We start from the raw sequence: 24,894 nt of genomic DNA, 5'->3' as shown, positions 1-24,894 counted from the left end.
CATTCTTAGACAAATTGAAAATTCAATGTGATTTCAATTTATTTCATCAGTATTTCCTGACTTCAAAGAAAAAATAAAAACGCCGAACAGAACAGAACCTGAATTTTGTGCCCATTGTTTACTAACTGCAAATATCAACCTCTTCCTCCTTCCTTTCTTTTAAACTTGTTTTTGAGGATTGGAGGTGTGTCCTGAGACTTTTATATCTCAATTCATGTGTCAATCATGTTAATATTGGTACATAAAGTCATGTTAATACAGATGAGAAAACATCTCTGACCACAAACCAACTTCCACACTGGTAATTAAAAAAATAAAGAGTCATGAACACTTAATTTTAAAGTTTACTTTAAAAATGTAAATATCTCCCAATATTTAACAGGTAAAGAAAATAGCATATTGGTTTATGTGGTTGTTATATTTTATTTTCCAAGTAATACTGATTAAAAATATTTACACACCTATTTTGAAGTCCACAGTTTAGCACTCTTATTTGTATGGCTTTAAAAGTTATAGCACAAGATCTTTACATTAAGGATCGGGGGAAAGATTCATTCAAAACAAAGCCTGATATATTATATACATGTTTTCCTCTGTACTCTATTTTAAATACATTAATTTTTAAATGATGCTCATCTTTTTTAATCTGGTGGTAAAATACTAGTGCAATTTTTCTTCAAAATAAAGGTTACCAGATATAAATGAATTTTCCCAATTGAAATTGGCCCTTCAGCTGCCATTAAATGAAATTCTCAACCTAACTTAGGTGAAAAAGAACCGGTAGTTGTCACTAGAAACAAAAAGATAAAGTCCTACAGAGCATCGTCTACATCGCTCCTCACAACACAACTCTGAGAACCAGAGGTGCTTTAGAGAAGTTCGGTTGGTTTTGAAAGGCACGTGGGTGTTGATCTTTTTTACATTCTGGACATTTCTGTTGCAGAGATGGGACTATCGGGTAGACAAGAACGCGTTCAAACTAAAGGAAGCCAGAAGCCACGACGTAACTGCACAGTAACAACGCACTTTTCTTCATGCGGCCCGTTTCCTATGGATTCGTTTTTCTAGCATGCATTAGAATACCCGCTTGTATTCCAATGATTCTGTTTGACTCTACGAGGAAGAACACAACCTGGGAAAGAGAAGGGAGGGCCCTCGCCACAATGAAAATAGATACGTTCGTACCCAACTATGTATAAGAATATAATCCATTTAAAGTTTCCAGAAATATACTTCCCAAAACTTCCCATCCGCCATGGGCAACGCCCCTCCTCTGGGCATTACGTGGGAGGGAAATCTGTTCGTTTCAATAGAGACAGTTGAGCACAACAAGGAAGAGTTGAACTTTGGTCCACTTGTCTGTCAGCTCAAGGACAGTCACACTGCCCCACCCACATCATCAGTTCAAAAGCCCAACATTTAAAAATACGTTCGTTATTTCATCCTAAAACTGGCCTCGGCACTCTGTTCTGAGCCTGCGCTTTCCGCGGGGGAACCTTCCTCTGTTGGTTTGGTCTCTGAATCCTCGGCATCGCCCTGGTCTTCCGCGGCCGCCTCGGCTTCATCTTCCCGGCCGGGCGCCCGCTCCTCCGGCTTCATGATGCCGGGGGCCACCCGATCCAGGTCCGCCGGGAGCAGCTCAGTGTGGACCTCCAGGGGCACCTGGCTGAGCCGCTCCACATGCAGCTCCTCCACGTGGACTTCAGTTCCTTCTTCCGTCTGAATCCGACCCACTTCCAGGTAGCTCACCTGCACCTGCTCCGGCAGCTCGGTCATGTGGGAGTCGTGCACCTGGCCGTCCTGGAGCAGATCCGGGTGCACCTGCTCCACGGTCACCTGGGCCGAGTCCACCTGGACCTGCAGCAGCGGCAGCACGTGCACCTTCCCCACCTGTTCGATGATCGTCATGGACGTGACGGGCTCTGTCTGCACGCGCGTTTCCACGGAAAGAACTTCCTCGGTTACCAGACGCTCCGTGATGTTGTGAGTATCGCTGAGATGCCGTCTTAATTCATTTCCTTGCATGAACCACAAGTCACATAAAGTACAATGGTTGGGCTTATCCCCAGTGTGTATTACCAAGTGATCTTTGAACTGGTCCCAGCTGTTAAACACACTGTTACAGACCTGAAATAACCAAACATCTGGCGTTAACAATATTTCTATTCACACTACAGAGAATATGGATTCATTTATTCCCAGTAAGGAAAGCATTAAAGCATTTTTCTGAATACGTTATTTGTAATATATGGTCCAAGGGACTTCATAATTCTTTTATCTGGTCTTTTAGCTGATGTAGCTAACAAATTAAATACATTTTGGGAAACATTTTGATTGTGCTTTCATTGTTTAAATGTCACATAAATTCTAAGAATACAAAGTAACAACATTATAATTTCTCCCGTAACAAAGAAATTTAGAGCAATGCATGTTTGCGGTAAATATACATTAACCAGGGGAAAACCCATGATGGCACGGCTCTCCCTGGCCCACTCCTGTTTCAGACAACTTGCTAGTTAGAACACAGCTTGTGGGCAGTGGTGCCATCCAGGGTTCGGTAGAAATCACTAATGTAACCCCCTCATAAGAAGCAGGACAATGATGTTCCTGACTCTCACATCCTTCCACACCGTCCGCTCTCGGCCTCACCGACTTCAAACACAGACTCTGCTGCGGACAGGACACACCGGCACGTACCTGGCACTCGTAAAGCTTCTTTCTTCCCTTTTTTGCCCCCACTCCAGTTTGGCACGCGGTCAGGTGACATTTGAGGGTGCTATTTCTAGCAAAGCGTTCATGACAGTTTGGACATTCGAAAGGTTTTTCACCTGTTAGAATAGAAAAAGTTATGCTGACAAATTAAGAAAAATAGAAACAGCGAATAGAAGTTGACTCTTTTGGTAAAATGCAGATCTAAGTTCTGTTCCATAATTTTGCACTTCTTAAAAATTATCTATCTTCCCTTAGATTAAAATTAAGATTGGTCTCTATTTTGGGGAACCGTGTCGCTGTCCGCTCCACAGGCATTTCCTGAGCATTTATTGTGTGCGCCAGACCACACGCTCGTTGTGGGATGAGGACAGAGAATAGTCCTTGTTTTTAAAGCTTCATGAAGGCGAAAGACCTGGAAACGAACACACGCTGCACCGCAGAAGGCCTGTTACGGAAAGGGGGCCGTGGGAAATGTATGCAGAAGCAGAGAGGAGAGGGGTCAGTTCTGCCTGGAATGGAGTGAGAGGAGAGAAGGAAAAAAGGAAGTTTATTCCAGGCAGAGCACGGTGGGTGAGGAGTAAAGAGGGAGGTATCTGGCTTAGACCAGCAACCAGGACAAAGAGCAGAGAAGTGCAGACAGGGGTGGAGCGGGCTGTGCTGGGAGTCACTGTGAGCTCAGTCTTGTGTCTGTTGAGTCTGAGGTGCAGACAGTTGTACAGTCAAATCTGGAGCCAGTTAGAGGTGGAGCGGTACACAGATTAGCAGTTACATTAGGTGGCGATAAAAACCCTGATGTGGATGAAGCTCCCGGCATGTTACGTGGTAACAGAATCCAGGACAGAACGCAATGAAATACCAAGTTAAGACTGCAGGTTGATGAGGCCGAAAAGGAAATGCAAACAGAGCAAGCAGGAGCAGAAGCAAAGCACACTGAGGGAATTTAAGCACGTTCAGGAGGGTAGTCAGTCATCAGCGCCACAGCGGACAGAGACGTAGGGAAGAAAACTAGGGGACAGCAGTGCTCCATTAAGAATGGCGTGAGCGTGTGTGTGATGGAAGGCAGATGCAGCGGGAAGAGGCATCGAGCGAGGCAGGTCAGTGACAGTCTGTGCAGAAACTTGCGCGAGGGCTTGGGAGAGAAGAGAAGTGGCTAGAGGGGACAAGCCAGCGAGCGGAAAGAGAGACATTACCTATCTGGAAAAGGAGAGGAGAGGTGGGAGTGACGATGGAACAGTCTAAGAGATAGAGTGAAGTTGTGGGATTCAGAGCTCATCTCTTAAAAAGTACATTACTTGAGGCCTTGGCTGGGAAGTCAGATGGTTAGAGAGTCATCCTGCTACGCCAATGATGCGGATTTGATCCCGAGTCAGGGCACATACAAATCAACCAAGGAATGCACAAGTAAGTGGAATAACAAATCAGTGTTTCTCTCTCTCTTTCTCTCTCTCTCTCCGACCCCCTTTCTCTCTCTAAAATCAGTAAATAAAATTAAAACATTACTTAAACATGTACACAAAGGTATATGTACAAGTATAGTCAGTGCTGCACAGTGTGTAACAGCAGACTAGAATCATTCTAGTATGCATCAAGGAGTGGGGCGGAAACCACCGCCCCGCACACACTGAATGCCCTGCAGCCACAGCAAAAACCATGAGAGGCTGACCACCGCCTCATGTGTTTAAACTCGGTTAGGATAAACTGAAGAGCCCAGCACATTACCACATGCTCCTGTTCCCTTAGAAGCTTAAAAGCTCTGTGTGCATCTCTCTCTGGTGACTTGAAAATGCAAAAAATGTACCTGGAAGGATAAGTAAGAAAAGGATGGCAGCTGTGACTTCCGGAGAGACCCACTGAAGTAGGAGAGAGGTTCACTTTACAGAGCAGGTCATCTGAGCTTTGGTATTTAAAACACCAGGTCTAATAAGCCCAGTCACATCTAAAAATAGCAACAGATTAATTATACTTCGGCTGGGTGGGATACAGCCGTCAGAGTGCCACAAGCCTGGAAAGTAGGTATGGTTACCCTTATTTTCAGAGACAAGGAGAGGCCCAGAGATAGTGGTCAGCCAAGGGCCTCCCGGTGGCGAAGGCCAGGACCGGAGGAATCTAGTTCTGACTCCCAGACCCACGTCCTTCCTGTGCCCATGCACCACCTCGAGGAAAGTGGGAGACCATCGCTGGAACACGGTTAGGGGTCTTCTCTGGTCTCTCTCACACTGTGTCCCAAGCTGTGCCGAGCTGATGTCCCCTCCCCTCCAGAGTGCTAACGCTCTGCATTTTCCTGAGCCAATGACCTCCAATCACACAGCCAAAGCACAAAGCTGGAGCCACCCCCCCCATCACTCCCACATCTAGCCCAGCACCAATCCTGTGGATTCTGCCTATTTACGTCCACTCCCACACCTTGCCCACCATTTCTGCCTGTGTTCAATCCCTTACTTTTGTTCCACTGACTCCAAAAGTTTCCTAATTGGACCTAGTAGGTTTCACCCATCTCACCCATCCAGGCCAGCCTCTCTCTCACATATGTCAAACACAAGGCCCCTCTAAAACATAAACCTGAACAGATCTCTTTCTGGCTTACACTTCTTTAAACTGAGAGCTGGAGCTTCTTTACAGCAGAAAATACCTCCATGACCTCAGCCTCACCTCCATCACTACCTCTTTCCCACTCACTGGCACACCATCATGATGCCCAAGTGCATGCCCTGTTTCAGCCGTCCCAACGTTTAGCTGCATCTCCTGGCTTCCCATCATTGGGACCCAATCCTCGAGCCATAGTACCCTGCTACCAGTGCTCGGAGCGAGCTGCTGCCTCACTTTCTACTGGGCCTGTGTGGCTTTGTTGCGTTACGCTGGGACACTCCTCTCCTGCTAACTCCGTTCCTGGGGAGTCACCGTAGGGCGCGCCTCTGTGAAGCCACCTTGTCTCCTCCGTCATAGACAGAGCCAGGCAGGCATTCCCACAGACTCTGGGCTTACCCTACCAGCACTTAGTCTGCTGCTGCACTGTTATTCCTATGACCTACCAGGTTGGCATTTTCATTACTATTTTCCGAATGGAAACAAAATAATTCAGAGGATGAGTAGTCAAAGTCATAGAGTACAGTGCATACTTTAAACTAATAAAAACATGCAAAATATGAAACTGGGGAGGGTGCATGCTGTATATTTTGAGGGCAGAAAACAGGACCAGGATTGTCCCCCTATTTTTACACTTGGTTTAAGAGAAAAAAAAAAGATCCATTCTTTATGAACATCAGCACAATTAATCCTGTTCACTTGCACTGCTCTCCAATTCACTAGCTCACTGATCACATCTACTTCTTGCCACTATTAGTGCAATAGTTGAGGTTAAAAAGGCAACAAAGTTCAGTTTGCTTTATGCACAAACTTTAAACTGTTTCTCCAATGGGCAACTGGTCCTATAATTTGTAACAGCTACTTAAGTTAAATAAATTATTGCACATCATTGTGAACAAAAGACAAAGACATCCAGCAAGGTCTTTTTGCTCTACATCCTACCCAAAACACAAAGTGCAGGACTTGGAAAGCACATTTTTAAACTTCCCAATGGCCCGAGCTGTCTTACTTTCAAACAGGAGAGTCACAAGTAATGTTTTCGGCAAAGGAGGCAACTGCTTCTACTTTCACACTGTCAGAAACCAATAGCTATTGATGTTTCCAAATATGCAACAGGTATATACATATAATGTTTAAAAATAAGCATTTCCCAAAAAAACACTTCATAAATACCTATTAGTTAACCAAATTAGCGTACCTTAAATAAAGCCTTTTATTCCAGTCAAGAAAAAGTTAAAGGCGTTCATCACCACCAACCCAGTATTATAAGAAATGTCAATGGGGCCTCTTTAAGAACATAATATGAATAATAAAATGGCAATAACTATGTATCTACTGATAACCACTTTAAATGTAAATAGACTAAATGCTCCAATCAAAAGACATAGGGTAGATGAATGGATAAGAAAACAAGACCCATGTATATGCTATCTACAAGAGACCCACTTCAGATAAAAAACACATACAGACTGAAAGTAAAAGAAAAATTAAAAAAATAGAAAAGATATTTCATGGAAATGGAAACAAAAAGGTGGGTAGCAATACTTAGACAAAACAGATTTTAAAACAAAGGCTATAAAAAGAGACAAAGAGATTACATAATGATAAAAGGCCCAAAACAACATGTATGCACCCACATTGGAGTACCGACACATATAAAGCAAATCTTGATGCACATGAAGGGAGAGATCGACAGTAACACAGCCATAGTTAGGAGACTTCAACACCCACTGACATCAATTGACAGATCTTCCAGACTAAAAATCAACAAGGAAACAGCAGCATTAAATGACACATTAGACCAGATGGATTTAATTGATATTTTCGAGCATTTCACCCCAAAGCAGAATATACATTCTTTTCAAGTACACACGGAGCCAATATTATTTACAAGTCAAGCTATGGAAGCAACCTAAGTGCGCATCAATGGACAATTGGATAAAAAAGCTGTGGTACACATATACAATGGAGCATTACTTGGCCATAAAGAATGAAATCTTACCATTTGCAACAACATAGATGGACCTAGAGGGTATTATGCTAAATGAAATTAAGTTAGACAGAGAAAGACAAATACCATATGATTTCACTCATGCATTGAATCTAAAAAAAACCAAAAAACAAACAGAAAAGATAAAGAACAAGGTAATAATTAGGGACTGGGGGACTGAGTGAGAAAGGTGAAGGGGTTGAGAAGTACACATTGGCAGTTACAAAATAGTCACAGGGAAGTAAAACACAGCATAAGGAACATCCTACATAATAAAGAGCTAATATGCTAATCAGATTGGACGGCAGAGCGACCTGGAAATACCAGTGGGTGGGGGGTAGGGTCGTGAGGCAGCTGGGGCTGCTAAGGCCTACTCTTGCATGAACTTTGTGCGTGAGACCTCTAGTACTCAATAATATTGTACTAACTACGTATGTTATCAAGTGAGTTCTATTACTTACTGGGGAGGGAGTCGCTTTGTAAATTATGTCAAATGTCTAACCACTATGCTGCACACCTAAAATTAATATAAAATACTGAATGTTAATTGTAATGAAAAGGAGAAACACCTCTTAAATCTATACTGAGCCTTAAGTAAGAGATTCCCTTGCTATCTGCATTTATTCCGTTTCTGAGTATTAACACCAAGAATCTAAATAGTGAGGAAAACCAAATTATTTGAATCTATCAGGTTTCTCAGTTTCAAGTAGCGAGCAATTCTGAAAAGTGAAGGATCTATGAAAAAAATTTCATCCAAAGTTGTCTGAATTCCAGCACCGAAGAGAAAGATTCGGAACAGTGTGGATACAGTCCTGCATTCGGTGTGTTAGCAGTGTAACATCACGTAGGAGGATGTGGCAACAAGTGTCCAGACGTCTGGCACTTAGTACACTGCAGCAGCTGCCGTCCCTCGCACCTTTGCTGCCCTGGGTTTAGGGACTCCCCAAGTAGAAGTCCTCGGTGGTAGGTCCTGTGTCTGGCACGGGAGATGTAACAAAGAACACCTGGGGAGTGGGAACAAGCTGGAGAATCCGCAGGGAAAAAACAGGCAAAGGGGTTGGAGGCAGGCTCCCTGGGACTCTCCCTCAAGCCTGGCTCACAGCATAATGTCCCTGCTTGTCCATGGAGAGGTGGGAGGGAGAGAGACCTGTAGTCTGTCTATCTGCCAGGCCAAAACAGAGGACCCGATGTCGTGAAGGCACAAACACGCCCAGGGTTGTTTATAAGTGCATTCATCTATGTAATGTGGTAACATGAGACAGGAAATGCAAAAAGAGTAACAGTGAAGTTTCACTATAAGTAAAATTTCATAATTTATGACCCTTAGGAAATAATTACAAACTGTAATTTACATATTTTTTAAATATAAAAATTGGCAAGGTGCAAGAGTGATGGTCACTTCCAAAGTTAATACTGATTTTGCTTTTAAAGCATCAATATTTCAACAAACTATTATTATAAAGACAGTCTGCATATTATAAGATACGAGAGATGGTTTCCATGGTACCAATAAAAAAGGACTTAGACATTTAGACTTGAAGTGATTTGGAGAAAATAGACTTTTAACATAAGGTATGTGCTAATTAATTACCTGTGTGTTTTCGAAGATGCTCTTTAAAATGTCCAAAGTGGTCAAACTGTTTCTCACAGTACTGACATATGTGAATTTTTTTCCCAGTTCTTTGCTTCTTACTGACCCCACCTTCCTCAAGGTGGTAACAATTGAGGTGCTGTTTCCACGCGCTCTCCCGCAGATACCTTTTATTGCATATTTCACACTTGAAACTCTCAGTGGAGTGTGATTTCATGTGCTCCTTAAAATGGTAAAACAATTTAAATGAACGGTTACATTTCTCACAATGGAACAAGTCCTTCACATGTGACAGCTGAAGTTCCACAATTTCAATACCTTCTACCTGTTTGCTTGTGAGGTCAGATGCACAGCCTTCTTCGTTAAGCTGCCCTTTCCTATCACCTTGACGGTACTTGCTGGTAATGTCTGCCAACAGTGCCAGTGCCGAGTCGTCGGAGGACCCTGTGCTCTGAATGTACTTGATGGACTGCTTGGCAGAAGCCACGTCCTCCAATGTCTCCATGCCCTCGTCTTCCACCTCGATCGTGCCTTCGGCAATCTCCACCTCAATTTCAACTGGTTCTGATTCCACGGAGGGCAACGACTCAGTGATAACATTAGAAGTTTCTGCAATCTTCCTTTTCTTGGCCTCACTCTTTCCTGTGCTACTGTCCTCTAGTGGAGCGGAGTTCTCTTTGTTCCTGAAATACATAATGCATGAATTTAAAAATCAATAAGATCAAAATCCTAGTATAAGCTTTTTAAAAAACAACAAAAAACTGATAAGCTGGTAATAAAATGTATATGGAGAGGCAGAAACAAAGTTGGAGGGTGTATCCTACCTGATTCCAAGACTTACTGTAAAGTTGTAATAAGTTAAGACCAGTGATACTGGTGGAAAGGACACAGAAGATGAATGGAATAGAAACAGACCCACATTCACCTACCAACTGACTTAAAATAAGCTTGACTTGCCCTAACCGATTTGGCTCAGTGGATAGAGCGCCAGCCTGCAAACTGAAAGGTCCCAGGTTCGATTCCAAGGGCATGTACCTTGGTTGTGGGCACATCCCCAATTGGAAGTGTGCAGGAGGCAGCTTATTGGTGTTTCTCTCTCACTGATGTTTCTAACTCTCTATCCCTCTCCCTTTCTCGCTGAAAAAATCAATAAACTGTATTTTAAAACAATAATGATAAAATAAGCCTGACTCATGTTCTTGTATCATACACAAAAAAAATTAAAAATGGAATGTGAAACCCAAAACTTCTACAAGCAGAAGAAAATCTCTGTAACACTGGATTAGTGAAATGTTTCTTAAATAGCACACAAAAAGGAAAAACCTCAATAGCAAAAATTGGCAAAATGGATTTCATGAAAATTAAAAACTTGTGCTCTTTGAACTACACTGTTAAGAGAAAGGCAAGGAACACCTGCAAACACGTTTGTCAAAGGTCCTGTATAGAGGATGGAAAGAGTCTCACAACTTAATGAACACAGTAGGAGACACATTAGAAGATGCTTCATGAGTCTGTTTCTGCACATCTTAGGAACGGAAGGCTGTGCTCTGGACTATCTTATCAAGGATGTTTGCAGTAAAGTCAACCGCATGGGAAGACAGACAGTGGCTCCCTCAGGTGCAGAGGAAAGCTTAGCTTACTGCCCCATATAGAGATGTCCCCTCTGGGATGAAGGGCAGGCGGGTCTGCTCACAGCCCAGTAAAGAGAAAGCCACCTGGCTTGTAGGGACTGTTCAGGTGGCTGAGCCCAGGACCTTAGGGAATGGGGCCTGGTTAAGCTCAGCACTGCAGGGTGGCCACATCCTGCTGTTTGGAGTTCTGTTGGTAGTTGTCTTCATTAAGCCCAGTGTGAGAAGAAATGAATGGATTAGGTAGCAGCCCCTACTGGTCAGATTAATCAGAGTGGTCAGGGAGAGGTATGCTCACGGGAAAATTCACCAGAAGCTGAAGTACACAGAAATGAGGGCACTGCGGGAGACCTCTCTCATGGACCTTTTATGTTTCTCGTGTCCTATAAACAAGCACACTGGCAGCCTCTTGTTCTGGACTATCTTTCAAGGTTGTTTGTACAGCAAATAGTCTTAGAAGACAGAGCTCGCCTTCCTCCAGAGGAGGGCCGGTTCACTCTGGCAAGTGGACTGAAGGTAACGGACCCTCTGGGCAAAGGTCAGGCAAGTTTGCTGGCAGCTGGCTATAAGATTCCTCAACTGTGACACCAAGCATCGGGAGTCCAGCATACACCTAGGTCACTGTGTCACCCTGCGGAACTTGGCTCTAAGGGTAAGAAAACTTGATATAGACATGAAGCTTATACTATGAGAAATAAAGTCCCTTCTCCGTGACTCAGGAATCTCATGTCTTCTGCAGCATCTGTAAAACTCAGCCTGCAAATAGGAATGAATCTCAGACTCTTCACTGGTCTTACCAATAACCCAATTTTTAAAATGGGCGAAAGATGTGAATAGACACCTCACCAAAAGATAAACAGATGGCAAAGTAGCAGGTAAAAAATGCCTGACCAAAAAAAAAAAAAAATGCTTGACATCATTAGCCATTATGGAAATGCAAATTAAAGTCACTGTATACTTATGAGGGCAGCTATTGTAAAATGAAAAGGCTTCACCATATCAAGTGTTAGCAACTAAATTCTCAACCCTGCAGGCTGGGATGTAACATGGCAAACACTTTGGTGTTTTAAAAAATTTAAACACATCTATCATACAACCTAGTTATTTCATTCCTGGGTCTTTACGAGAGAAATAAAAGCATATATCCAAAAAATGTACAGAAAGAACATTCACAGCCACTTTATTTGTAAAAGCTAAAAACTAGAACAACCTAAATGTCCATCAACAGGTGGCAGATCCATACAATTGGAACAGAACTGAGCAATAAAATGGAACAGTGACCTAACTGGTTTGGCTCAGTGGATAGAGTGTTGGCCTACGAACTCAAGGGTCCCAGGTTTGATTCTAATCAAGGGCGTGTACCCTGGTTGCAGGCACATACCCAATAGGGAGTGTGCAGGAGGCAGCTGATTGATGTTTTTCCTCTCATCAATGTTTCTAAATCTCTATCCCTCTCCCTTCCTCTCTGTAAAAATTAATAAGATATATTTTAAAAAATGGAACAGTGATACCACAGCATGGATTCTCTCTAAAACCTAATGCTGAGTGAAAATGGTCAAACACAAAGGACTATGCAATATAAGAGTCCATTTATATGACTTTCTAAACAAGATAAACCCACAGTGGTTGCCTGGGGCTGGGGGCCAAGGTCCACTGCAGTCGTGAGAAAACTTAGGGTGATGGACATGCTCCTTGGTCTTAACTGTGGTGGTGGTTACGCCACTGTACACAACCAAGAAAATTCAAACTCTATACCCAAAATGTGTGGGTTATATGTAAATTATACCTCAACAGCTTGGGGAGGAAAAATCTATAAGGCAAATGTTGTTTACTACCAAAGAACAGGGACCTTCTCATTTAAATAATGATGCTATTCCAGCAAAGCAAAATAAGGTCCTGGTATTTTTTCAGTAGCATTAAAAAATATTTGCATACTACAACTGTGAAAAGAACACCTTTTGTATCTGAGAAAGTTATACAATAACCTTCTCAATAAAGAGCTACCTTAACCAGTTGATTTAATTATAAATAAATTAATTTTTTCTTATCTTTAAAAAATGTTTTTATTGATTTCAGAGAGGAAGGGAGAGGGAGAGATAGAACTATCAATGATGAAGGAGAATCATTGATCAGCTGCCTCCTGCATGCCCCCTGATGGGGATTGAGCAGGTAACATGCCCTGACCAGGAATCAATGAGAACTTCTGGTTCATGGGTTGATGCCCAACCACTGAGCCACACAGGTAGAGCTAAAACTAATTTTTATTCTTAAATGTTATTATTATAAATAGCCAAATATGTAATAGTTATCTTCCTATTTTCAAAAAAACCTTCGGAGTATACTGCATGCCTCACTGGTTCAAGAAACAGTTCCACACATTACTGTTTTACACTGACAAGCACTGATGATTGTAATCACTATAAGGACCCCAGTCTGTAGTAAATCCTAAAAGGTTCTTAACCAGGACTAGAAAAATGGCTGTGCCCAGTTGTTCTTACCGGCATCTCCCAGGACTCACATAAGAACTAAGTAAGTGCCTCCCAAATCCAACCTAGAATGCATCCCACTGCTCTGCTGCCAAGGGCTGTTCCTGCAGCGAGATGTTACCGTACTCACTGCCGTTACCGCAAAGGCACCGCACAGACACACATTTCTTAATGAAGATGCTCATCTATTGTAGTTTTAACCACAAATTTGGTATTGCCCCATCCATATATAGGGTGTCCCAAAATGTATACACACATTGAGCTGATAGCTCAATTGATGTTTCTTTCTTTTCAGATTTAACACAGTGAAATTAATAATTATTCAAAGTATACAGACAGTTTTTTGGGACACCCTGTATATACCTCTAGTCTATCCCCACTTTGAAAAGATACGACCTAATCAACTCACTTCCATTTTGCTACCTAGTACTCCGAAGGAGAGTACTGATCCGTTTTAATCAGTATTCACGCATCCATCCAACCATTCAAATATTTACTGCATATCTATGTGCCAGACAGAAGGCATCAGAGAATATATACATATTACCCTCTGATCAGAAAAGTTTAATCTTGAGTTGTCATCAAACTAATTCAAAGCTCATTAGAAGAAATTCTATTTATAAATTACTATTTTTGAAGTTATTCTAAATTATAACTTATGATTAAACCACACTAGTGAACTAAATTATTTTGCCCAAATTGCCATTTTAAAAAAATATATATATTTTATTGATTTTTTTACAGAGAGGAAGGGAAAGAGATAGAGAGCTAGAAACGTCGATGAGAAAGAAACATCCACCAGCTGCCTCTTGCACACTCCCCACCGGGGATGTGCCCGCAACCAATGTACATGCCCTTGGCCGGAATCGAACCTGGGACCTTTCAGTCCGCAGACCGACGCTCTACCACTGAGCCAAACTGGCTTTGGTAAGTATTTACATCTTAAAGTATTATGTGCCAGACACCAGGCTAAGCACTTTACATGCATTCAATTCATTTAACTCTCACAAATAATCCTATGCAGAAAGTATCATTATCATCCTCATTTGAAAGATAAGGAACTGCACTGCTGACAGGAGGCTAACTTCATTAAAGCCACACCCACGGTGGCAGAGCTGGGATATTTCTGGGCGCTTGCTCTGACTCACTATATTACACCACCACCATTCATTGTGGAAGACGGTGAAATCTTCATTCATTATGTCAGTTAATGTTTTAATACTTCCTATGAGAAATTATGTGTTTTAATACCAGGAATTACTCCTAAGCAATTAACTTGTTCTCATATTATAACCATGGATACTGAAAGACAGAGTAATTTTTCCTTTTTCTTTACACTTGGTGTTTCAGAACTCAAAGCTAGATTTGGTTCAACTAACAAGCATACACTTTGGTCACCGTATTTCTAACTTCACTAATTATCAACCATACCTGGACTATTTTATTTTCACTAATTTCCTCACTTTTAAAGAGTACTATGTTAACTTTTGTAAGCCATACCTTTTTTAGAATAAGACTTGGTACAAGTTAACAACTTGAATTCAATAGGACAGTTTACAGAGAATTCCCTAAAAGCAACCGACTCCTTACTAATGCAAAAGATGCCGCTTTAGTTAACCTTAGCAGTTTTTACATAAGGACAAGAAATCAAGTAAGAGGGAAAGAACAAATTGGAATCCAGAATTTATAAATCCTTAAATATTCTTTTTAAAATATATTTTATTGATTTTTTACAGAGAAGAAAGGAGAGGGATAGAGAGTTAGAAACATCGATGAAAGAGAGACATCAATCAGCTGCCTCCTGCACACCTCCTACTGGGGATGTGCCCACAACCACGGTACATGCCCTTGACTGGAATCGAACCTGGGACTTTTAAGTCCGCAGGCCGATGCTCTATCCACTGAGCCAAACCAGTCTTGGCTCCTTAAATATTCTTAACTTGAAAACATCAGTTGATATGGCAAGACACACAGAGTAATTTCTTGCCTAACATGGTGAACATGACTGAATATTACTAACTGCGCCTCATTGAAGAGGCAAGTAATTACCTGACTTCCAGAGCTTTGATAGCTTCCAGCATTTGTAGGAACTCTGCTGCTTTCCACACATCGTTGGCTTCTTCTTCTCCTTGGATCATTAACTTTGCTGTATATGTGAACTCGATTAAGTGACTAAAAGCCATTTTACTAACACCTGTAAAAAAGACGTGCATTAGAATGTATTCATGTTGATGCAAATCTTTTAACATTTAGTAAAGAAAAAAAAAGCCCAGTATTTGGAACTTGACTGGTCCTTGTCACTTTTGAAGATTATTTTCTGGCAGAATTTTCAGTAACAGTACAATATTATTGTAGCCAAGTTCTAGCACTAACTATTCAACTACCTTAAGATCTTTCCCAAAGACTTTCTGTGGCTCCTACAGAAGACTAACCTGAATAATGAGAAATACCACAAAATATAATGTAATATGACCATGTTACAAGCTACCAAATAAGGAAACTGAAGTAACTGGATTCACTATCATCACCCCCCCCTCCCCCCCGTCTTTGAACACATTATTTTTTATTATATGAGAACTAAAGGCCCAGTGCACAAAAGTCGTACACGGGGTGGGGGTCCCCTCAACGCAGCCTGCACCTTCTCCAATCTGGGACCCCTTGGGGGATGTCTGACTGCCAGTTTAGGCCCGATCCCGCTGGATTGGGCCTAAACCAGCAGTTGGACATCCCTCTCGAAATCCGGGACCACTGGCTCTTAACTGTTCCCCTGCCTGCTGGCCTGACTGCCCCTAACCACTCTGCCTGCCTGCCTGATCGCCCTAACCACCTCTGCCTACCTGCAAGAAGCAGGAAAGAAAATGGAGAGCTTGCATGCATGCATGTGGAAAAAATACTTGGTTTTTACTGTTCCATCTCAGGTCTCCCGAAAGGCCAGCCCTAGTGTTGATGCTGCACACCTGTGGTTGGTGACCACCAAGTAAGCGCCTAGACCAGTGGTCGGCAAACCGTGGCTAGTGAGCCACATGCGACTCTTTGGCCCCTTGAGTGTGGCTCTTCCACAAAATACCATGTGTGGGCGCGTGTGCAGAAGCCGGTTTTCGGCCTGGGCGAGTCTATTTTGAAGAAGTGGCGTTAGAACACTCAAGGGGCCAAAGAGCCGCATGTGGCTCATGAGCTACAGTTTGCCGACCACCTACCTAGACTAAGAGAAAGTTCTGCTCTCTGACAGAAAACTAGGGAAGAGATTATATGTGAAGAGCATGAAGAGAATGCCTGCTATTTTTTCCTCCCCCTTTTCTTTCTTTTTTTCCCCTCTCCCTTTTCTCACACCACTATGTCTAAGAGGCAGATCCCATGGTGGGTGTAGACAGCACAAGGAAGATAAAGCCCCCCTTTCTAGCTGGAGGACCAGGAAAAGGACAAGCTGGGAGCTAACGTGCGAGGAAATCAGAGCTGTGTGCGCACAGTCTCCAACTCACCCCCAAGCTGTGCATGAGGAACTGACCTGTGGATACATAGCAAAAGCACTGCCAACTGCACTACGGAGTGAACCACCACCAAGGATGGCACTCCCGACGTGAATAGCACAACAAAGGTTCTAAAAATGAAACTGGAATTGGATCTACAGCCCCCATAAGGCAGTCTGACCCTAACCAGGTTGCTTGCTTCCTAAAAGAAACCAAAACAACAAAAGCATTCACCAGAGTATGTTAACAGCACCCAGGGTGTGATGACTAATATTCGAAATATCCGTGTCAAAAATTTAAATAAATAAATATCATGTCATGGTCCAAAATTACTTGACATATTTTCAGATTAAAAAACAAACAGCCGAGTGTTTTCTACAGCCAGGTGAGCTAGGCAGATAGGACCCCAATCCCAAAGTTAATGACTTAAGACACTGAGACAGGATCATGTGGCTCAGTGGTTGAGCTTTGACCTATGAGCTGTTTTATTCCTGGTCAGGGCACATGTCCAGGTTTTGGGTACACACCCAAGTTTTGGACTTGATCCCCAGTAGGGAGCATGTTGGAGATAGCCAGTCTATGATTCTCTTTCATCACTGATGTTTCTAACTCTCCCTCTCCCTCTCTGAAATCAGTAAAAAAAAATTTTTTCCACATAATCAGACACTGAGCCAAATTGATCCTTTTATATAAATGCACTAGAGGCCCGGTGCACAAAATCTGTGCACTGTGGGTGGGATGGGAGGTCCCCAGCCTGGCCTGTGCCCGTGATCAATCCCCCTAAACAGGCAGGCCCCGCCCACCCACACAGGGCTCCTCAAGGGATTGCCCCAAAGAGGTAGGCCAGAGGCACATGGAGCTGGGAGGAGGCCTGGACCCCCAGGCAGGCCTTACGGCACAGAGCCAGGACCCTCAGGCAGGCCTCGCCATTCAGAGCTGGGAGGAGGCAGGACCCTCAGGCAGGCCTTACGGCACAGAGCCAGGACCCTCAGACAGGCCTCGCCATGCAGAGCTGGGAGGAGGCAGGACCCTCAGGCAGGCCTTGCCACACAGTCAGGGGACCTCCAGGCAAGCCTTGCTTGGCGGAGGCAGGACTCCCAGGCAGGCTCCATGCTGCGCACGCAGCATCAAGCGCAGCCCTGCCCACCTGTGCACGCTCACTGTGTACACAGCCATCTTGTGACGGTGTGAGGGCATCCCAGCGTGACAACCACTTAGGATTTTATTAGTAAGGACTAGAGGCCCAATCTGTGTACTAGTGGGGTCCCTTAGCGTGACCTGCGGGATCTGGCCAAACTGGCAATCCAACACCCCCTGAGGAATATAGTAGTGCACCAAGCAGCCTGGGCTGGGTGCTGCACCGCTCCCACTCATCCCGGCCCCGCTGCTTCTGCCTCCACTTGGTAGGCTGGCTGCTGCTCTGCCTGTCCTGGGGCAATACCAGGTGCCCATGACTGAGAAGTGGCTGAAGGCTTGCGCCCAGTCAGTCCTGATCCAGATGAAGGAGAGGTGTGCAGGGGGAGTGTCTATGGGAGAAACTCGTGCGGTCACAGCTGTGCCTGCCAGCCGTGAGCCCGGCATCTGGCTCCTGTAGGTCAGCTGAGCAATGCTGTTGCTGTGGGAGTGCACTGACCACCAGAGGGCAGCTCCTGCATTGAGCTCTGCTCCCTGGTGGTCAGTGCGCATCACAGCAACCAGGTGAATAGTCGCTTAGGCTTTTATATATATACTAGAGACCCCTGATGCACGGATTTGTGCACCCCTCAGCCTGGCCTGCGGGGATTGGGCTGAAACTGGTCCAGTGTACGGATTCGTGCACTGGTGAATCCGTGCACCAGGGGGTTCCCTCAGCCTGGCCTGCGGGGATTGGGCTGAAACTGGTCCAGTGTACGGATTCGTGCACTGGTGAATCCATGCACCAGTGGGTTCCCTCAGCCTGACCTGTGGGGATTGGGCCGAAGCTGGCTCTCCGACATCCCCCAAGGGGTCCTGGATTGCAAAAGGCACAGGCCAGGACGAGGGACCCCATTAGTGCACAAATCCATGCACCTGGCCTCTAGTATGTATGTATATAAGATCTTTGGTTCATCTCTTCCTGCCCTCCCACTTCCCTTCTGAGATTCGTCTGTTCCATGTTTCTATGCCTGTGCATTGAGCATCTGCCCCCTGGTGGTCAGTGCATGTCAAAGTCACCAGTCAAACAGTTCCTTAGGCTTTTATATATATGCTAGAGGCCCAGCCTGCACCTTTAGCAGTCTGGGAGCCCTTGAGGAATGCCCAATTGACGGCTTAGCAGGGAGCAGGCCCAAGCCACAGTCGGACTTCCTTGGTGCTGTTATGGAGGTGGGGGAGGCTCCCACTACTGCCACTACGCTCTACGCTCGCCAGCCACCAGCCTGGCTTGTGGCAGAGCGGCACTCCCCCTGTGGAAGTGCACTGACCACCAGGGGGCAGCTCCTCGTCGAGCGTCTGCTCCCTGCTGGTCAGTGCATGTCATAACGACCGGTCGTTCCACCATTTGGTCGATTTGCATACTACCCTTTTATTATGTAGGAAATATGTATGTATGTATTTTTTTTAATTGATTTCAGAGAAGGAGAAGTGGGGAGAGAGAAAGAAAGAGAGGAAAAAAAATCAATGATGAGAATCATTGATCAGTTGTTTCCTGGGGATTGAACCACTACCCAGGCATGTGCCCTTGACCAGAACTGAACCTGGAACCCTTCAGTCCCCAGGCCAATGCTCTATACACTGAGCCAAACTGGCTAGGGACAAACTGATTTTTTAAACCTGAATCTGGCAAACAAAAAATTTTCCTTTTTTATTGATCTACAGTTAAACACTGAAGGCTGTGTGAGCTGTACCATAATGGACACAGCTGGTCAGAGGTACTGAGAAATACAAGAGACAACCAAGATGATTGGTCTTCAAAAGAGAAGACCCTACTTCTCCAGATAGTTTGGTGCTCCTTCTTGACTAGCAATCCATAATCTGGCCTGGTGATTTATTTTACTTTCTTTACAATCTCTCTAAGGTACACTAAACCACCCATTCTCCCTCCTCAGGGACACCATACTATCTAATAAAGAGGGAATATGCTAATTGACTATCACTCCATCACAAAGATGGCTGCACCGACAGCTTAGCAGGGAGCAGGCCTGTTCCCATAAGAAGCCTTCATGAGTAATCAGCAGGGACCTGAGGTTACACCCTCCTCAGCCCCTGTGGGGCTTGACAGGGGACCTCAGACTGCGCCCCTCCACCCTGGTGTCAGGCTAGGGGACCTCAGGCCGCACTCCCTGCCCCAGTGCCAGGCCAGGAGGCCTGAGGCCACGTTCCCACCCAGCGTGGCTTGACAGGGGATCTCAGGCCATGTCCCCCACCTGGCAAGGCTTGACAGAGGATCTCAAGGCATGTCCCTGGCCCCAGTCTGGGCTGGGGGACCTGAGGCTATGCCCCTGCCCAGCAGGGTTTAACAAAGGTGAGACTGGCTGGATCTGGATCTAGCCCAATGAGGCGGGAGGAAGGGGGATAGCCTGGTCTGGGTCTCATGAGATTTTGAGGTGCATGTGGATGGGTGGGGACTTGACTCTGGGTCCCCTGGTGAGCCCTGGACTCTGACAGGAGGAAGGTTTTCATATACATTTCATTAGTTTTCTTTCATCTCTGACACTTGTATTATAGAGAGGGCAAATAGCAATATTAAATTATTTCCTCTAACTAATCCCCTTTTAATGTGCATGAGTTTCGTGCACTGGGCCACTAATTTCACAATAAAAATCTCTGCAACATTTCCTGCACTCCTTTCTTTACCTATTGCTTATACGTGATTAAATTTGCAAATTTTAAAAAGGTTTCTTATTCATCAAGTCTTCTTTAATGGGTCTAGCATAATGGGTATTCAATTGACAAATAGCCCCAATTTATTAAGCTTTGACAATCTACTAAGCCCTATGCCAGGCACTGGGCATATTATTTCAATTAATCAACTCTATTAACCCACTTTTCAGATGAGGAGGCTAATATGCAATTGAGATAAAGTAACTTGGGGGTCACACAGTACCTCAGGTGAATAAATGCATGAAACCTTAGCTTGTAATAGAAACCAATACCATCTAGGCCACTGGATTCCCACTTTAGTAAACTTTGTGGATTTCCATTATGCCTCTGCTCTCTGTCCATCACAGATAACCAGAAAATAATCTACCCATCAACAGAGCAGCTAGAATGCTAAACTAGAAGGTACCAAAATAAAAGGACATTCTTAAACTCTTTAATTTTTTTACTCCCTTAGGCACAAAAAATCTTCCAAGGGAATAGTGTTTCTAGGCAACTAATTCATAACAAAGAGGTACTGTGAAAGAGGTACAAAACCAAAACTCAAGAGCCTTGAAAAGATACTAAAATTCAGTACTATGTAGGCAAGCTCATTTACTTCCTACTTTTGAATAGTGACTCCCTTGCTAGCTGGGCAAGAAACCTTTGGAGCCTGTTCCCTGATGTATAAATTGGAAATACCACTTACTTCAAGGGACTGCTGTTCTGAACCTCAGGAAATGCACATAAACTACATAGCACAACCCCTAACAGTAGAGGGCCATTATTACTGAAAAGTCAAACAAGTACAAAACAATCACTTATTTTATTTTAAATCACTTATTATTGTAAGACAATATCTAGTATATAACCCTTTCCATCCCTGACTTCTACAGCCACTGGAACGTCTTCTGAATGCAACTAAATAACCCTTGCCGCACTCTGGCAGCCCACTTCACCCTGAGCAGGCCTCAGAAAGGCTTCTACAGAATCCTTCCGCGTCCCCAGCCTGAAACATAAGACTCCCGAACAAAGATGGGAATAATACATGTTTCCAAATGACAGTGAATGGCCATGGGTGTTAGCAGTGGAAAAGACTCTTTTAAGAGACCAGCACCTGCCATCTAACACAGGAGTTTTTCCTGGCAGATCACTGTACTGAGCACTTTACTGAAAGTAAGAATTCTCAGGTATCAAAAGAACAATCTATCCAGCCACCTAACAGCAACCACAGATAACTTAGTATCTCACTCAATTAACTGTTTATACGTCATCAATTATAAGGTCTGCTAAGCAGTATTATTTAAAACAAGCATTTACCTTCTATTTCCACCAAAGGTTCCTGAGTAAATTCCTGAAAGAATTTGTAGAAGAACTTACTGCAAGCAGCCAAAACAGCCTTGTGGGCCTTAAAATGGTGACCTAGATAAAAACAAAAACACAAAATCAGACATATCCACAAAAATCAAACATACAACTAGAAAACAAGTTGGAAAATTACATAAAGTCTTTTCCCGACAAAGCCACAGCAGCGGGGGCCGAGGCAGAGGCAGGCAGGCAGGCAAGCAGTTAGGGGAGATCAGGCAGGCAGGCGAGCGGTTAGGAGCCAGCAGTCCCGGATTGTGAGAGTGTGCAGGCCTGGCTAAGGGACTGATCTCTTCCCTCCCTCTCCCCCTGCATGAATTTCATGCACCGGGCCTCTAGTATAACTATAAAACTATATACCTTACTGAACTAGCGTCAGGATATTCTTGGCAGCTACCTTGACAAATTTTAATCTGAATTAGACACAAAGCCAGATCTTTACCTCAGAGACCATAATAAGTCAAGTTTCATAAAGGCCAGTTTACAGTACTTCAGGAAGTCGGAACCTCCTACCACTTAAAGAACGAAAGGCATATCCCATTCAGTTGAAATTACTAAACATAAACACCACCCGAAAGGCTACAGATCACTTGGGAAGGGAGGAGGAAAAAGCCACGGAACACGCAGGAAGCTGCAGGTGTTTGCCATGGGGAAAACTTCAGAACGCCTAGCGTGTGGATGAAGCCTATTTTCACTCAATTGAAGACACCCAAGCTGCGCTTGCCTCCATTACAACGACTGAGAAAGGGGCTGCTGCAAACTATTAAAGAAAAAAGAAAAAAAATTCAACCTTCTCCCACCTGGCTCCTGGGAGATAACTCCTCAAAATCAGCTTATCCAGAAAAGACTATTGACCAAACACTGAAGAGACAGACACCCTCCCTGTCCCCACACCATAATCCTGCACTTAAGCGTGCAATGGGAAAACTTCTGCAAGTTCAGATGCCACGAGTTGTGTCCGCAGCGCGCCTGCCCGCCAACGCGCCTGTGCAGCCGGCCCGTGGGAGCGGACACTGACAAGCGCCCGGGGTGCACCGCAGCCTCCGACGGGGAGCCCGCCCGGGGGTGGGGGGAAAGGGAGGTGAGAGGGCCCGAGCCCCACCCCAATCCGTAGCCCACCACCACGCTACCCACCATCGACAATCAGCGTGATGTCCGTAAACCGGTCCTGCTCCCGCTGTTCATTCAATCGGTCCAGGATCATTTTGTGATGCTCAGGAAACTCCTGAAGGCATTCCATCGTCTCTTCGGCCTCCATGGCCGGCGGGTCGCTCTACAAGAGAGGAGCATGGCCGTGTACACCCATGAGCTCGGGCTGTGGGGCACGGGACCCCGAAAGCAGCGGACAAAAAAGCAACACCCCAGCAACGTGAACGGGAGGAGGCGGAGGGGGTGGGGGAGAGGGAGGGTAAGGCGAGAGGCGAGAAAGGCGAGAGAAGAGAGGAAGGCTAGCCGGCGGCGGCCGCGCCGGGGCCGGGGAGCAGCCGCCCGGCTCGGGAGCCTGACCTAATTGGAGCCGGGAGACGCGGGCTGGAGCCGGGTGGGCGCCCGGCGCGCAGGTCAGGCCGGCGGGGAGGGGGCCGGCCGCCCCCCGCCGCCCGCTAACGGCCGCCCAGCCCTTCCGCCCGGCCCTGGCTCCGCCGCCCCGGGTCCCGGTCCGGCCCGCGGCCCACAACGACTCCCGCCAGGGTCGCCTCTCCTTCCCCCGCCCTCCCTCGTCTCCCCCGCCCGGAACGGGCCGGCACTCACTCTAGGAAGGAGGAGCGGCCCGGGCCTGCGCGTCACTTACGTCGACGTGCTGCGTCACCGCGTCGGGCTTGGGCTGACGCGGCCGCCTCGGAGCGCAGCCCGCGGGGGGGCGGGGCCAACCGTGGGGGACCGGGCGCTAGGCGGGGACGCGCATGCGCGCGCCAGGAGGAAGTGGGGCCGCGGGCGCCGGGCCGGGGCAGGGCCAGGCGGTGCGGAGGCGAGGGATCCTCCGTCACCACCCGCCCACCCGCCCCGCCCGGCCCCGGGGGTGCGCGCTCCCACCCGGACTCCGAATGGGTGGGATGGGGCCGGCGGCTCGGCCTTTAACCCGCCCCGCCCCGCCCTCCGGCCCGGCCCGCACGCCTCACCGGCTCTGGCCCGGCGCGGTCCTCCCGCCTCCTCCGCGGCTCAGCGGCGCTGCTTCCCCGCGCGGCTCTCCCCGCCCGGGGCGGACGTCGCCCCGCACCTGTGCGCGCCCCTCCGCAGCGCCTCGCCCTCCATGGCCTCGCAAGGGCGCGCCGCTCCGTCCGCTCGGCCCGGCGGCGCACGTGCCCGCAGCTGGAGCCCCGGCGGCCGCGGCGCGGGCGGAGGCGGAGGCGGAGGCGGGCGCGAGCACGTCCGGCCGCCCGCGGACCGGCCTCCCAGCCCGCCCTCTCCGTGCCCGGCGGGCAGCGCGTGTGTGCTAGGACCCGACCCGGGGGAGCTGTCCAGTTACTGGCACGTGGTGCTGCTGCGACAGCTGTCCACACACTACACCCTACTCCCTCCCCCTACCCTATACCCCCCTACCCTATACCCCCCTACCCTGACCCCCTACCCCCTACCCTCTATCCTCTATCCCTACCCTCTACCCCTTACCCCCGATCCTCTACACCCTACTCCCTCCCCCTACCCTATACCCCCCTACCCTGACCCCCTACCCCCTACCCTCTATCCTCTATCCCTACCCTGTACCCCTTACCCCCGACCCCCTACCCTCTATCCTCTATCCCTACCCTCTATCCCTACCCCCTACCCTCTACCCCTTACCCCCGATCCTCTACACCCTACTCCCTCCCCCTACCCTATACCCCCCTACCCTCTATACCTTACCCCTGACCCCCTACCCCTACCCTATCCTCTATCCCTACCCTGTACCCCTTACCCCCGACCCCTACCCTCTATCCTCTATCCCTACCCTCTACCCCTTACCCCCGATCCTCTACCCCCTACTCCCTATCTTCTACCCCTTACCCTCATCCCCTACCCCTAGAGGCCTGTGACCCATCATTAGCCTCACGTGACTGGTTCCTTTAAGGAGGGCGGTGGGGTGGTCTTTAAGGAAAAGGAGATCGTTGACATTTATTCTTTTCTCTAAAAAGAGAAGAGAGTGGGAATTATATGTAAAGGTGAATGTAACATTTATTTGTGTTTTTTGGTCAGATTTATTTATATATTAGATTAAGGTGACCAGATTGTCCCGCTTTTGGCGGGACAGTCCCGCTTTTGAACAATTTTCCCCTTGTCT

The 24,894-nt window shown here is 46.3% G+C and overlaps 1 protein-coding gene across 11 annotated transcripts; it reads right to left on the bottom strand.

The window, feature by feature from the left end:
* Positions 1-20: 20 nt before the first annotated feature.
* Positions 21-23,989, bottom strand: ZNF131 (zinc finger protein 131). Of its 11 annotated transcripts, none has more exons than XM_084881692.1 (8): positions 23,749-23,989; positions 22,773-22,911; positions 21,594-21,695; positions 15,040-15,184; positions 9,202-9,559; positions 8,877-9,099; positions 2,698-2,828; positions 21-2,127 (listed from the first exon to the last, which is right to left on the bottom strand). In XM_084881692.1, exons 2-8 carry the CDS (start codon positions 22,894-22,896, stop codon positions 1,435-1,437), a joined length of 1,776 nt encoding a protein of 591 aa, XP_084737818.1. In that variant the 5' UTR covers positions 22,897-22,911; positions 23,749-23,989; the 3' UTR covers positions 21-1,434. The 11 variants fall into 11 exon arrangements, with proteins under 11 accessions (XP_084737818.1, XP_084737819.1, XP_084737810.1 ...); XM_084881693.1 differs by having other exon boundaries at positions 23,756-23,989; XM_084881684.1 differs by lacking the exon at positions 23,749-23,989 and adding an exon at positions 23,145-23,350.
* Between the last annotated feature and the right edge of the window lie 905 nt (positions 23,990-24,894).

Source organism: Pipistrellus hanaki (genome assembly GCF_964339955.1).
Source record: "Pipistrellus hanaki genome assembly, chromosome: 4".
NCBI classification, from domain to species: Eukaryota; Metazoa; Chordata; class Mammalia; order Chiroptera; family Vespertilionidae; genus Pipistrellus; species Pipistrellus hanaki.
This window is presented reverse-complemented; position numbering and strand designations above follow the sequence as displayed.

What these genes read in the sequence shown, in the direction of transcription:
- ZNF131 (XM_084881683.1), bottom strand. Translation starts at nt 22,896, where the DNA reads ATGGAGGCCGAAGAGACGATGGAATGCCTTCAGGAGTTTCCTGAGCAT. An exon ending in GCATCTTCGAAAACACACAG is followed by an intron (nt 2,829 to 8,876) that starts GTAATTAATTAG and finishes CTATTCTAACAG; the next exon opens with GTGAAAAACCTTTCGAATGT. An exon ending in AGAAGCTTTACGAGTGCCAG is followed by an intron (nt 2,128 to 2,697) that starts GTACGTGCCGGT and finishes TGGTTATTTCAG; the next exon opens with GTCTGTAACAGTGTGTTTAA.